At 39.7% G+C, this 16595-nt stretch overlaps 1 protein-coding gene across 2 annotated transcripts in view; it reads right to left on the bottom strand.

Moving 5' to 3' along the window:
• LOC117293910 (multifunctional protein ADE2-like) overlaps positions 1-16595 on the bottom strand; it is a 33297-nt gene that overhangs the window by 6705 nt on the left and 9997 nt on the right. For both annotated transcript variants that reach the window (XM_033776388.1, XM_033776387.1), the window contains exons 2-4: positions 9769-9960; positions 8079-8257; positions 5282-5489 (exon numbers count right to left, since the gene is read on the bottom strand). In XM_033776388.1, coding sequence (XP_033632279.1) covers positions 5282-5489; positions 8079-8257; positions 9769-9960 — 579 coding nt within the window. The remainder of the gene's footprint in view (positions 1-5281; positions 5490-8078; positions 8258-9768; positions 9961-16595) is intronic.

Genomic DNA, 16595 nt, shown 5'->3' with positions numbered 1-16595 from the left:
TTCCCAACACATCCACATAGAATCACCTGGCCACCATGTAGACATTTCCAAAGTAACTTATCTAGACAGAGACGCAAGATCTTGATAGGGGAGTGAAGGAGGCAGCCTACATCAAAGCCTACAAACCCTCCCTCAACCGAGACAGGGGGCGGTACATGACAGGAGTCTATGACGCGGTCTTGGGATCAGGTGTCCGTAAGGTCACGGGTTCAACATCCGTGTCATCCTGCTGATGAACACCGAAGTTTAGGTCGAAAATTTCAGATGGTGGCCTCGCAAAAGCCCGTCCACAACCGTCGCGGGGAAACCCATTAGGTCGGCGAGGGCGGGGTACGCTGAGCCGTGTGGAAGGGGGAATCCCTTCGGGGGAATCCCTTCGGGAAAGGAGTAACCATTAGCCCTACAGATGCGCTCAGAGTATAAGCCCTGGCTAACACGCTATTTTAGTGGAACGTGCAACACGATCGCGATAAACACGGGCGTAAACCTGAAGTGTTAATCTGTTCACCACACAACTTATGACAATGAATGCATTTAGTGAACAATGGACGAAGTTATCGCAGAGCGCCGCCATCGTGTTCATAGTGTTAATGTAACACGCTCGTTTACAGTTGACAGTCAGCAGCCAGACAATAAACAACCAAGAATAACCGACCTTCAACAGTTGTACTTCGTTGGTAATTATTGGTGCTTACATTGACTCAAACATTTTGTTTCAAAACGAAACGTATTGATTGAGCTAACTGAATAGATTGTATCCGAATGCCAGTTTGCCAACACTTCTTTGCAATTCCAGTTTACAGTACCATTTCCGCTGCCAACTCATCTTTCTTTGACATTGAAACTTGATACATTGTCTGCCGATAAGGAACACACAACTGACCTTGGCTGTATAAACCTAATGTTTAAACTGGAGGGGGAAATAAACCTTAGACGGGACACAATCCTGGACGGGGAAAAATTAAGGGACAGAGACACAAACGGGACTCGGGAAATAAACCTGGAACGGGGAAATTAGCCGAGTTAACCGGGACGGGGAAGTACTATGAGAAAAAAATGGAAAGGGCAAATAAACCTTGGAGGAGAAAAGAAACATGGGATGGGGAAATGGTAAGGGACGGGAAAAAAGGAAATAAACCTTCTTTGACAGGGAAACCACCCAGGACGGGAAAATAATAGTTATGGGACTGTGAGAAAAAAACCAGGAAGGAGAAATAAACCTAAGACGGGAAACAACCCTCGACGGGAAAAAATTAAGGGCGGGAAAATATTCAGGGAGAGAAAACCCGGAGGGATGAGGAAATAAACTTTCTTTGATCATGTTGATGGAGGAAACAACCAAGGGTCGGCGACATAATTATCACGGGACTGACAAAAAAACGGGAAGGAGAAATAAATCTAAGACGGGAAACAACCCTGGACGGGAAAAATTAAGGGACAGAGAAAAAACGGGAGGGGAAAATAAACCTAGGATGTGGAAAAATTTGCGACAGGGAACTTAAACCTGGGACGAGGAAATATTACGAGACAGAGAAAAACCTGGGATGGGTAAATAAACCTAGGACGGGAACGGAACGGGAAAATATTAAGGAGAAAAAAACCAGGAGGAAATCAACATTCTTTGACGGGGGTAACAACCCAGGTCGGCGAAATAATTTTACGGGACTGAGAAAAAACTGGAGGGGGAAATAAACCTTAGACGGGAAACAATCTGGGACGGGGAATGATTAAGGGACAGAGACAAAACAGGACTCGGGAAATAAACCTGGGACGGGGAAATTAGCCGAGTAAACCGGGATGGGGAAGTACTACTGAGAAAAAACTGGAAAGGGAAAAATAAACCTGGGAGGAGAAAATAAACCTGGGGGAAAAAACGCGGAGGGAGAAATAAACCTGGGAATGGAAACAATCTTAAACAACCCTGGAGGGAAAAATTAAGGGACAGAGAAAAAACTGGGATGGGGAAATAAACATGGGACAAGGAAAAACTTGGGACTCTGAGAAAAACGGGTAGGGGAAATAAACCGGGGATGTCATGGATGTGGAAAAACTTGGGGACGGGGAAATATTACGAGACTGAAAATAAAAACAGGGAAGGGGGAAATAAACTTTGGATGGAGAAAGAAACCTGGAACGGGAAATATTACTAGACAGAGAAAACACCCAGGATGTGGGGAATAAACCTAGGAAGGGAACGGGGATATATTAAGGGGGGGGGGGGGAACGCGGAGGGAGAAATAAACCTGGGAATGGAAACAATCTTAAACAACCCTGGAGGGAAAAATTAAGGGACAGAGAAAAAACCGGGATGGGGAAATAAACATGGGACAAGGAAAAACTTGGGACTCTGAGAAAAACGGGTAGGGGAAATAAACTGGGGATGTGGAAAAACTTGGGAACGGGGAAATATTACGGGACTGAAAATAAAAACAGGGAAGGGGGAAATAAACTTTGGATGGAGAAATAAACCTGGAATGGGAAATATTACTAGACAGAGAAAACACCCAGGATATGGGGAATAAACCTAGGAAGGGAACAGGGATATATTAAGGGGGGGGGGGAACGCGGAGGGAGAAATAAACCTGGGACTGGAAACAATCTTAAACAACCCTGGAGGGAAAAATTAAGGGACAGGAAACAACCCAGGACTGGCGAAATAATTATTACCGGACTGATAAAAAAAAAACGGAAGGGGAAATGTTACACTAACTTGTCCTAAAATTGATGCAGGTGTAACAACACTTGGAAATTAATTTTGCTTCTCTGCCATTCCTTAATGGATTTTACCCATTCAAAAAAGAAAACCTGATAACTTTTTACAACTCTAAATATTTTAAATACAATATCACTTATTATCCTAGTGTTCCATTAAAATAAATCCTCATGGATTCCCTCAGGTGGGATGGCTTTCACACCTTTGTCAAACACTATAGGATGAGTGATGATAACAATCTCAATTGCCCCAACTCCCAGCTGATTGAAGCCCTCCAAAGGTATGCGTCATGTTGGTCGTTGGTCGGCTTTATTGATGGCTGGACAAATCTCGGGTGTGTGTTTTCTTCAGTCCATATCATGTCCTGTATTGGAGCGTGTTTAGCGTGTAGCACAGGGAGCGATGGAGGTTTACTATAATCCAAACTAATCCTCCCATCGTGTCTTAATCCACACGCTTCAAGCTTACACGCTTGGATCGTGTTTATCGTGTTTCTAAAGGCTTATACTCTGAGCGCCACTGTACCTCTCTTGGTCGCCACCCCAGAAAAAGTTTTCTTGGACTTGCCGGGGCGCTTGACCTTCAATGGGTGGACCCAAGTACGCTGACTAAAGAGGGGGAGCGGGAAGGCTCCCTCCTTGGTCAGTGGGTCCCCCAGCCGACGCAGCCGACTGAGGCTGTGGGGGCCGGTTGAAGGGCTGCGAGCCCAGAGACGGAGTGTCACCGGCCCAGCACTCCGAGAGCTCTGATTGTCCCGGAGAAATGGACATACCCCCACTTCCGACAGTCGTAGCCGTCCCCAATTACCTTGAACTTCTCATTTAATCAATGATCTATATATCTCAAACACTTCAACTTAACAACAACTCTACTATCTTCAATCTCAGTCTTTATTTCAGATCTCGGCAATAAAGGTAAGGTGTTTTAAAAAACAGTAAACTGTTGGACACAGAATTATTTACGTCCTCACCCAACTGTGGGTAAGAGAAAAGAGGATGACTTCGTGGCAAGCATGTCAAGGGGCATTGTGGGTAGGACGGCGCTTTTGTGTCTAAAGTCTTAGCAATATTGCCTGGTGGTATAGGGAATATGCAATTTAGTCATTCGACTCTACCAGTTAGTAGAGTGAAGAAGACCTGTATTTTTGTTTTGACGTTTAGTCTATCATGGTTGGCCCCATGCTGTCTGATAATAGTTACTGTCAAAAGCTGACCAAGCCAGTTTATTGGATGGCAAATAAATCAAGTTAGTGTAGATTAATTTCAAAATTTTTTTTATGTGAAGTTGCAACATCACTTATGCCACGATTCAGCTGATTTTGACAAAAATTATCAATCTTGAGTTGAGAAAGCAAAAAAATTTATGTTAACCATTTAGTAACAAATCTGTCAATGATTTTATTGTGTGTAGCTTGACCAGTTGTCAAGGTTAGCACTCAACCTGGGCAAATAGTGCGACTAGAGAAACAAGTGCCAAAATCACGACTATTAATTGCTACATGTATGTCCATTCGCGATTGTTGCTTTTCTTTCAACTAACCAGTTTAACCCCGCACACACAGCTCTATGACCTTTCGAAGACCATGCAGATCACCCCTATCTCAAAAAGTTATCAAGTCAGGGCACAATTGCTGTCAAAATCCAGCAATTTGGCAAATTTAAGACTACCAGGTCAGGGAAAAGAAAGGCAGGAAAACTTTTGTCCGGAATTTGGGCCATCGGAGAACTTGTCCAGATAAGGCAGCGTAGACAAAACACTCACAGAAACATAGGCTACAATTCTTACATTGTTACAATGTGTTGTGCATCCTCATTTTCAAGATATTTTTAAACAGGTATTCCACAAGCGCGATGCGTCCTCATCGTCGACTGCCATAATATTTACTTGCCTCAAAAATACACACACAACATACATTGTGTACGTACGTCGATGCTTGTGGGAAAACTATGTGTACCTAGTCTTGTCTCAGGATGTTGGCTTTTTAATACAGCTTTTAGTAAAAGTGCCCTCTCTTGGTGCAATGGAACAATGAGATTGAGGTACATGTATAACAGACATCATGCTAAACGAAAAATTAACAACAACGGCTCCAATGAAAGACCAACGCGGATCATTTTACTGGGTCTAGCCCCCGACTCATACATGTACGTCATAATTAAATCGCAATTCCAGGTACATACTTTTTGATGATCTATTTCGGGTGTAAAAAAAGGAAGATAAAAACGAACGGGAAAGAAGCGGAGCCCGCAAGAAAAACGCAAAACGGGAAAATTACAAAAGCGGAAATCCGCTTCAAGGCGGATATTTCACAGGCCTGGACTACATCCTGACTATACAGCTTAGTTCACTGCTAGTCGCTCACATGACTATGTACACAACACAATCAGTGACAATCCTGATCATATGCAAAAGTTGCACTAACACACAGCCCAGGGTTCTCCATTAGTACCCTTTAAGAGATGCTCTTGACCGTTGTTCACCAGTGAGGTTAATTGGTTCCTCTCAATACTCTCAATATTATTTCACCAAACTATTTATCAGGTTGTGGCTTAACCCCTAAACACTCACCCGTTTTAGCACTGACTCCAAACTCAATTTTCATATCAATTAGTGAGCAGTCTAGAGACATCCAAGCTTTCTCCAACACCTCAAAGATAACGACTGTCATTTTACTCATCATATCCACCTGATGACGCCCAATCACCAACCCACCACAGGTGAGTTTAGACTCAATAATCTGCTCAGCAGACCACTGGGGATCCCCTGCAGCATCATCCTACATCAAATTACAACCAAAATGCATCTTAAAGTTCATTTATACACAAATAAGAAGATGGGAGTGGTGAAAAGCCACACCTGAATCTTTAAATGATCACTAAATCATTAGTGTAATTTTAGCTAGGCCTGATCTGAAGGCAAACAGGGGAGGCTACATACTTAGGTACATGTAGTTGCTTCATTAATTCTAGGGGATACAAGGTACTAAGGCCAGAACAATAAAAAATTAGTTGATGAACAAGGCTACATCCTATTTGGTTTGGTTTTGACAATTTTGGTTGACAAGGAACAATGAGAAATTTTCTTCGAGAAATGATAATATAAAGCATCTATATATATATGGTGTCCGTCAGTGCAGGGGTACAAGAGAATCATTGCAGGTTTTTTGTTAATGAAAAACATAAAAAATGTTACATTGTGGGCATGTTTTTAAAAGAGAAAAGTTTGTAAAAGGGTTCACTAGACATGAGGCCTACATGTAATCAAACAAAGGATTCTCACTGAACAATTTTGGCAAGAATCCTGGACTCTCGCATTTTTGGGGGAATGGATTCTCGCATTTATTTAAAAGCCATCGGACACTTTTGGTAAACAGTATTGTCCATAGGCCCATACTTCCTGTATCACAAAATAACAAACCTGTGAAAATTGAGGCTCAATTGTCAAATCATACCACGTTTTGAGTTCAATAGAAACAATGTACAGTCGACTCCCGTTAATACGAGGTCCGCCAGACTGGCCCGTTTTCCTTGTATTATCCGAACCTTGTTGTATCCGATCACGGTAATAATCATTGAACCATGCACAAAGTGCGTGCATAATGGCCGCACGTGTACACAGATGCATGGCAGAGCTGCAATGGACTAACTGTGTGCATGCATAGAGTAGTGTGTGATGTACTGCACAAACAAGCACAAAATTAGGCTAAAAACTGTTTTAATTAAGTTGGTTTAGTTTTTAATTAAATTTTAAAATCAATTTACATTTTACAAGATTGAAAAAATGTGTGAGATTTTAACTTGCGTTCTTGTTTTGGGAGGTTTCCCTTGCAAAACAAATAGAGTCTTGGTTTACATCAGTAACCACCTGTATAATGCTGGATGGTTCATTGCTACTGCGAGATACCAGGGAAAATCTTGCTGCTGCAATCATATTGCACACGCTGTAAAAAACTTCGGCCGTAGCAGTCAATAAAATAAAAGAGCCCCCTGGATTTTAATTGGTAACCACTAGTGTTATAATAGATGGTTCAGTGCTAACGCGAGATACCAGGGAAGATCTTGCTGTTCCGAGTTTTTTTTTATATTGCTCATGCATGTGTGTGCACGTGCAATACACCTAGCCGCAGCGAGCAGTTCACAAAAAATAGAATCTTGATTTTCATTGGTAAACACCTGTGTCATAGATGGTTCATTGCCAATGAGGGATACCAGGTAAAATCTTGCTTTTGCATTCGATAATATTGATCACGCAACTAGTTTTGCTTGTAAGTTACGGGTGGTTGTTTTCTTCTGAAAATGCATAATGCGCTTATAAACTCAGTGGATCAGTATCTTTTCTAAAGATTTATCCATTGTTTAAACCATGCAAACCTCCCAATCCCACCATTGTCTGGAATTAACAACCTTGCTTGCTGACTCGTGACTCCCGGTTTTGGATTAGTGTTGCTAGCGTAGCGACCACTTACCCCACTATTGTATGTCTTAAAAGCCACAAATAACGACTTGACAGGCTGTACGGGTATTTCCTCTGTTGGTTTTTGAATTGTTGTCGTTAAAAAAGGGTTTTTAACAATGTTTTGCTCGTAATGGGTCGCCCAAAGTACCTCATTATAACCGTGTTCTCGCTACTACCGTGCTCGTATAATCACTATTTTAATGCATTGAAACACGCATGGGGCAGTTCGGGACTGGCAAAAAAATAGTAACCGGAACCTCATAATATTAAAAAAAGTAGGCCAAGTTTTCCTAAAATATTGAATATCATGAAATTTTGAAAGAAAAATTTACTTTTTGTTCCATCAATGTATTGTTACTTTAGTAGTACATGTAAACTTCAAACAGGTAAAAAAAAACTACTTAATCAGGGTAAACACTTGGAATAATTGGCAAAACATTATTTTTGAGCCAATTTCACAATTTTCCAAGTATTTTTCCAGTTGAAAATAGCACTTGAGCCCCTAATATACTTTTAGGAACAAATTGTATTTTATTAAAATTCATACAATTAGCTACAAAATCATGTCTCATTTGTCACATTTGTGCCATTTTGAAAATTTGGCATTTAGGATTACACATTTCCACGGACCGGTTCATACATGTACTTCCTGCGAATGTGAAGCGAATGTTGACGTCACAAGTTTCGCAATGAATATTTGCAGCAGTTCAACTCTGCTCCACTCACTTGGGAATATCGCTGCGAAAGGAGGGTTGTCGCGTCAAATTCACATTTGCATGAAGTATACAGGGTTTTAGAAAGCCTGGGGACAACAGGAACACGCGGAATACTATAAAAAATCATGGATTTGTGATACGAGGACCAGTTTTATAACACTTCTTTTGCAATGATGTTTTACTTAATGTTTTACCTTGTAGAAGAATTCCAACTTAACTGGTGCAAAGCGATAGCCTTCTTTGACACCAGCATTACGCTTCAAGAATGATCCAGTAGCAACACGTCTTGTCACCCATTCAATAGGAATCATGTCACAGTTGGCTGCTGTGAAGCTTGTATCACTATGCTTTGCAATGAAATGATTCTTCACACCTAATCGAATTATAAGCAAGATAAACATTTATCAAAGCTATGTCTATTTGTACTATTCACTTTAGATTCTTTAGATTCTGTTAGCCTTGAACACCCAGCTGCAGCAGGGTGAATATGTGCGCATTACAAGTAGAATTGTGCTGTGTAGATTTGGCAGCTCAATCTGCATATTAAGAGCCGGCAACATTTCTCAGACTCAAATTTAGGGGTTTAAAAACTACTGTACTTATTGTTAATTATTAGTATTGATTACTTAAATCTTGTTAATCATAACCTGCTGATAATGCACTCTGCAAACGCGCGTTTTTACAACTAATTACATCTACCAGTGCGTAAATAGAATGTGTAAACAGAGGGAGTTTGTTTGGCCAGCTAGCGCCCGCAAGCATGAAATTTGAAACTTTGCCTTTAGATAAGGAATTAAGTGGTGTGCTTTTCACGTGTGAGCGCATCTGACTATAATACAAGAGCTGCGTACATTTCAAGCTGAAAATATCATGATTTCTATTTCAGAAAGATATTTTGACGCTGTTTATTTTTTCTCCTAGTGCAACAGGCAGTAGGCCTTGACATTTCCCTTAATTGCCGCAAAAAATTGTTACGTTTTCACAATTTTGACATCATCTCACCATTGTCATTTAAATCATACTCAAAAGATGACACAATTTACCACTTCTAAGTTCTATGATCCATGTTTGTAAATTATCAGAATAATTCGGAAATGTTTCCTATTGCCAGCCACCTGAGGTGATCAACCTCCTTCCCATTCACAGGCAATGCGTGTGTACAATGGTGCAATGACATCACGCACTTATCATGCCAGGGGGACGAAATTGCAACACTCAATTAAGCTGATGATGCAGTGACAAGAACGGCCAAAACAAAATATTTTTCTCATTCCAAATCACAGGAAATATTAATAACAGAATCGCTGCATACAATAGATAAAAATATGGAACGTTACATTGTTTCTTCGAGCCTTCCTGAGATTTTGTCAACAAATCTACTACAGTGGCAGGGACAGGCCTGAAACTTCACAGAGGCAATGAAGGAGGCATGCAACTCTAACTTTACCAAATCAGAGAAAATTACAAAACTTCAAAGATTTTATATAAAACAACATTTTCAATTTAGAATGGTCAATCTGAGAAAATCAGCTGCAATCATGCCTGTGAACACAAGGTACTTTTTAGCTGAAAGTTGTTTTGTCAAGCAAACCCCTGCTGTGAACATATTTAGCAGTGAGTTAGCTACTCATGTGAACATGCCAAACCATTGAATCAGAATACTGACCCCAGCACTTTAAATATTAGCACTTTGAAAACAAAAGTCTCAGTCAACAGAAAAACAGACTACAGTTACTGACCTTTGTTTCAATTAGTTTTGACTCAAAACCTCAAGTCATGACATTGTCTGCTGTCTACCGTGGATAATCTTAGAACACAATTAAACTAAATAGTACACAAGAACATTTTGGGTTTCAGATCAAAACAATATTATGTTACTCTTACCAATTTTGGAGAGAAACTCAAAGACTTTACATGCTGTATTGTTCGAAATGGCTGCTTTTCCTTCCAGGTCATTGGTCCGCAGTGCATTATTGGCAGAGATACGATCCTTAGACTGCACCAATACTTCATTATTAGGCAATTCATAGATGATTTTAGTCTTTCCTTCAGCTAATTGTTTACCAGGTTCAGTCCCTAGAAAAGATAACAAACAAGAAATCTCAAATTTGATGTACGGTATATTCCTCCATAAACAATTAAGCATCACCACTCGAGGCATTTTTGTGTAATGTTATTACATGTCACGGAATGAAGTCAGTGGGTGTGTTCACTGTTAAAATACACATTTTATTGCAAAAATATAAATAATGTTTGAGTGTTGACAGTTGAATAGAATTATTGGTAAAGAAGCCAAATCTAAACATTCTCATTGGCATTTTCTTTGGGAATACATGGAAATCTAAACTCATTGGAATGCTAATTGAAGTGTTTTGTTAAAAAAGTGTCCAGACAAGCATATCGGTAACTTGTTCACATTTTTAGGGGTTTCAGTCTGGTAGCTGAAACACCCAATGTAATCATCCAGATTAGTTTTGTACCTGATTTTTTTCCGAGATGATCCAATACAATCATAACGTCCTATCATAACAAGTGAGTTATACCTATATTATGGATAGCTAAAAGTAATTAATTGACTTAAAGATGATACGTACATGAACATTTAATAGCCTATCTTGAGACTGCAGTACCTTAAAAAGTACATGTAGGTATCAAGAACGTCCAATTGCCAAACGTTTGAAGTGTTTGTGCAATATGAGTTCAAACACCTCTTGTTATTGTTCTGGCTTCTTTTTGTCTTCTCAGTATCTTCTTTACTGAACTCTTTTCTGTCGCAAACTCAAGATTTAAATTGAATTGAACCTTGAAACTCATCACCCATTCATGCGATTTGGCTCCATTTGGGTTCTGTGCCTGTCCAGTCTGACTCTATGTTTGTGAAGAATTAATTGACCATGCTGGCTTAGGCCTATAAGATGCATAATGTTGCAGGCTGTCAAGAGTTCGGCTTAGTAAATTAATCTAGTCTTAGAGGAACATGTTGCCTTGGATCGGTCGAGTTGGTCTTTGCAAAGCGTGTGTAAGCGTTTGTTATAAAATGCATAATGGTTTGATAGATAATTAACAAGTACATGTAGAATATAACATGTATAATGATCCACAAAAGCATCACTCAAAATTGCGTGGTTTTCATTTTATCTTGTCAACTAACACTGTCACCCATTTATGGGAGTCGAGTTTTTGACTCCCAAAAATGGCGGACGGTATTAGTTCGCAAAGTAAAAGGAAAAGCATGCAAATTCGAGGCAAATTTGTGTGGATCATTGTAGAGAGCTCTGTGATAAATTGGAACTTCCAGCTTGGAAATGTTGTTTTGACCAACATTGACAATGCGCCCTATACTCAGAGTTTTAGTTGTGTATTCATAAATACCCCAGACAGTTTCTCTACTCCTATTGGTGGAGAGCGCGTCACGTGGGGGTGTTTTAAACGGTGGATAAAGTACAGCTGAAGCCACGGCTGGCTTCCGCGTGTCGGGCGCGCACAAGATTATCACGCGAAACGCAATTCATAGCTATACAGCGCGTAATATATGTAAGCGCACGCGTAATCTATTTATAAGCGCGTGCGCGTACACACAACAACCCACGCGCAATTCTTCACAAAGTTTTTGAAAAAAATATTTCAAACCTCAAATTTTCAATTGTCAAAGTGTCTATAATTGTATTTTGTTTAACGTTTTTTAACGTCTCACATGGCAACGACCCTGCCGGTTTTAAACGGCTTTTTAAGAACTCGTCGCTACACTTTTATTCCCTTATTTACACACCCAAAGGAAATACGTCTAAAATTTGAAAAACTCCTGAAATTATGAACCACACATTGGATATTCACAATCCTTGCATCATCTGAGAAGTCTTAATACACTTAACATGGCTACACAAAGTCTGACCCGTTTGACACCGACTTTCGGTTCCAGCTGGAAGATATAATTTAGTGATTAAAAAAAAAATAACTACTTAACAACACATAGGATTTTTACTATTGGAACATAATATATGTAAACGATATACAGAATGTAACCCCATTTGACATTTACTTCCAGTACAAACCAGGGGATGAAATTTAATATTAAAACTAATTGTGAACCACATGTAGCATCTGTATGTCTACAGAAAGGGCTCTTAAAGTCTTATAAATGCTACACACCTTAATAATAATTTATTATACTAATTAATGCAAGTATCGCGTCTGTTTGTGTTAGAAAAACTCCCAGGTGCCTCCACAAATCAGGCTGCAAATTTTCTTACGGCATTTTTTCGGTCCGATGATCATACTAGTGGGGTTTGATTTTTTCAATTTTCTTTATATTTCAAAATTTGATCTATTTCACATCCTTTTTTTGAAAGATGAACGAATGCAAGGTATGAAAGCGTGGCTTTCCATATGCCCAAATAGTACACTCTATCACGTCCGCCATAGAGCACGCACCTCAAAGTATGACGTCAGATGTTCAGGCTAGGTTTACCGTATGCTAGGTTTGCTGTAGCGTGGTGTAAGGGGGTGAAGGGGGGGGGGGGAAGGTAAGTGGATGGACACAATAAGAGTATAATACAAAATAACTGCGGCAAGCAACCCATCTTAAGTTAAGCGGATCTGAGTGCTTTGTGAAATCTATGTTTTTGTCCCATAGACTTTTGCCGAAGAAAGAGAATCATTCTAAAGAGTAAAGGCATCAGAAAAACAGCAGCAGCAGTAGAGCAGACATTCCCAAACAGTGCCAAAAGTAGTTTGACAATAAAAAGGGAAGGAAGAGAAGGAGCTCGAACAGCCCGCAAAACCGCTGAGTAACAAAAGAATACTCTGACAATGCCCCTCTCTGGCCAGTGGAAAAAGATAGGGGACCTCCAGCTGGATGGCCGATTAACGAGCGGGATTAAATCTCTTTGTACAGAACGTGTGGTACTGCCAGTCTGCGCTCTTGCCTGCTTGTAAAGTTGAATCATTGGAGACAAGAACTGTGAATATACACGTTTTCATTTACCGTTTGTGGTGTTTCACGGAAACATCATGGCATATTTTTACATTTTTTGTGACTTTCCGTTCACAAGCGGTGGTTCAAAGTTTGGGTATTACCACACGAGGGTGGTAGGTATTCAATTGTGTTTTTCGATTTGGTGGGCACAAGTGTACACAATTTTATCAGGTCTCAAACAAGTTGTTTTTTCTGTATTATATCCATACGACATACGACACCATAGTTGAGTGAAGAACCAAGTGCGCACGCGCAAACTCACATACGCCAGGTCGCCCATTGTCTGTATAAGGTATGTGGGTGATTACGAGGTGTCGTTAAACGACCGCGGTACCGCAGGTTCGACTTTTGAAGTCCCTTCGTTCGAGCTCCTTCTTCCATGGTTAGACTAAGTATTGCACCACAGTCCAACATTAACAAATGCAGTGTAGTAGTTGAAAACAGTGTTCTCAGTTGAATCAATCGTTTTCTCTTTTATGATAGAGTAATTATCTGTCGAGATGAATGTTACACAATTAATTCCTTATATCTTTCAAACACTTCGCACCATGTATGTAATCATCAGGTTTATAAAACAATTTTACTATGATTATCAACCAAATACTTGTACTAAATTTCAACAGCTTATCCACTTCCACTTTCGAAAAACACAGCATTGTAAGGTTAAATTACATAATCATCACAATTTGTTTGGGGCAGATTTACAAATTCCATACAACAAATTCCATACAACCAAACCCGCCCCCCCTTCCCCCCAATTTTTTTATACAGTACCAGCCGCAAGTAATTCCAAACCCCCGCGAGTTCGGAACGGGTACCCGCGAGTAAACTGCGTGGCGGGTACGGGGACCCCCGCACCCCCGCGGGTATTTTGCTGGGACGGAACGGGGTACACGCGAGCGGTGGTACTTGCGAGTGGCAAGTTTTGCGGGGCACACGAAGGTCCCCGCAACAAGTCTAGTAATAACTTCACGCATGGGTTAGCATGAATACCTTCAATGATAATAGGGAAGGCGGCCTGAATAATTGTACACAAAAGAATTCTTTAATGCCGCTTGAGACTTTGAAGAATGTCCGTTTCCGTCTTTTAATAATGCCGGCATTCGAGTTGGGGTACATTTTTTTACAAATTAAGAATGTCCGACCTCCCCTCCTTGTTTATTTTTGCCGTCCTGGGACAATGAACAATTATTTTTTAATGGTAAAATGGCAGCTGTATTCCGACTGATAATATTGCTGGCATTCGAGTTGGGGAACATTTTTTTTAATGGTAGAATTTTTTGTAATGGTAGAATGTCCGTTTCCGTTCTTTAATAGTGCCGGCATTCGAGTTTGGGATTTTTTTTACAAGCTAATAATGTCGACCTACCTTTTTTTTTTTTTTTTTTTGCCGTTGTGGGAAAATGCATTTAATATTTTTCTTTTAAATTGTAGAATGTCCGTGTTCTGTCTTTTAATATCGCCGGCATTCGAGTTGGGGAACATTTGTTTACAAGCTAATAATGTCGGACCTACCCTCGTTAGTATATTTTTGTCGTTGTGGGAAAATGCATTTAATATTTTTCTTTTAAATGGTAGAATGTCTTCCGACATTTAATATTGCCGGCATTCAAGTTGGGGAACATTTTTTTACAAGTTCAAAATGTCGGACCTCCCCTTGTTGTTATATTTTTGCCGTTGTGGGACAATGCATTTATTGGTAGAATGTCCGTATTCCGTCTTTTAATATTGCCGGCATTCCAGTATTGGGGAACATTTTTCTCAAGCTAATAATGCCGAACCTACCCTCGTTGTTATATTTTTGCCGTTGTGGGAAAATGCATTTAATAATTTTCTTTTTAAAAGGTAAAATGTCCGTTTTCCGACTTTTAACATTGCCGGCATTCGAGTTGGGGAACATTTTTTTACAAGCTAACAATGTCGGACCTATACCCTTGTTGTTATATTTTTGCTGTTGTGGGAAAATGCATTTAATATTTTTCTTTGAAAAGGTACTGGTAGAGTGTCCGTATTCCGTCTTTAAATATCGCCGGCATTCGAGTTAGGAAACATTTTTTTACAAGCTAATAATGTCGAACCTACCCTCGTTGTTATATTTTTGCCGTTGTGGGAAAATGCATTTAATGTTTTTCTTTTAAATGGTAGAATGTCCGTATTCTGGCTTTTAATATTGCCGGCATTCGAGTTGGGGGAACATTTTTTTACAGGCTAATAATGTCGGACCTACCCTCGTTGTTATATTTTTGCCGTTGTGGGAAAATGCATTTAATAATTTTTATTTAAAAGGTAGAATGTCCGTATTCCGTCTTTAAATATCGCCGGCATTCGAGTTGGGGGAACATTTTTTTACAGGCTAATAATGTCGGACCTACCCTCGTTATTATATTTTTGCCGTTGTGGGAAAATGCATTTAATATTTTTCTTTTAAATGGAAGAATGTCGGCAGTATTAAAAGATGGAATACGGATATACAAGAAAAATGTTTAAACAACGGCAAAGATATAACGAGGGGAGGTCCGACATTTTTAACTTGTAAACAATGTTCCCGAACTGGAATGCCGGCAATATTGAAAGATGGAATACGGACATTCTACCTTAAAAGAAAAATGTTTAAGTAAATTTTCCCACAACGGCAACAATATAACAACGAGGGGAGGTCCGACATTTTGAGCGTGTAAAATAATGTTCCCCAACTGGAATGCCGGCAATATTAAAAGATGGAATACGGACATTCTACCTTAAAAGAAAAATGTTTGAATGCATTTTCCCACAACAGCAAAAATATAACAACGAGTGGAGGTCCGACATTTTGAGCGTGTAAAATAATGTTCCCCAACTGGAATGCCGGCAATATTAAAAGATGGAATACGGACATTCTACCTTAAAAGAAAACTGGACGACAATATTAAAAAATTCAGTGTCGAAACCAAATGGTTGCGTAAAAAAAATTATACAATGCTGGAAAGTTTTGAAATGGCATAAATTAAAAAGACGAGTAGGCCTATGGATATTCTTTTCTTACAAACTAATTGTTTTGTAAGTAATATACAAATGTCCCACAACCACAAGTTATTAAAAAGATGGAAGTTATATTAGAGAATGGAGGAATGATTGCAATACAATCATGCCAAGCTCGTTCCCACGGGTTAGGAATCCACACTCAGTCATGTTTTATGTAAACGCTGGCAACGAGTTTGAGGAATAAGGGGAAATCCCAGACTGAGCAATATTTGGAGAAACACGTGCACGATGTCACGGACCCTCATTGGACAACACTTTCGGTTGCCAGTTTTCATGAATGAAGTGAACGGGATCAAATCATTGAATCATTTGACTGGTTGGCCTATAAATATTGTGTAGGCATCTGGTGGATACAATTGCAAGGACAACATTAACTGTAAATCTCCAGAAAAAGAAAAGCTGGGAAGGTGCTGAGAAAATCGTCTCAACATGTGCTGTGCTGTGCCAAACGTCATTTTTGTAAAGAAAATATGAATTTGTAAGAGTGGAAATAAAGACACAAGACACAGGTGTGGTATTTTATTTACTCTTAATAGTGAAATATACCGTTGAATTTTTTTTAGTGAGGTGTGTACTCCATGGAATAAACCTCCAAACGAACGGCAGCATTATGTTTCATGGGTATACAGCACTCGCTGTTGTATTCAACACAACAGCTTTATGCATCAGTGATTGCCAAACAAAGGCCCCCGTTGAGCCCACGAAGCCGTTTGCG

The sequence above is a fragment of the Asterias rubens genome, chromosome 8, assembly GCF_902459465.1.
Source record: "Asterias rubens chromosome 8, eAstRub1.3, whole genome shotgun sequence".
Classification (NCBI taxonomy): domain Eukaryota; kingdom Metazoa; phylum Echinodermata; class Asteroidea; order Forcipulatida; family Asteriidae; genus Asterias; species Asterias rubens.
Note: the sequence above shows the minus strand (reverse complement) of the source record. Positions and strands in the feature narration are given on the sequence as shown.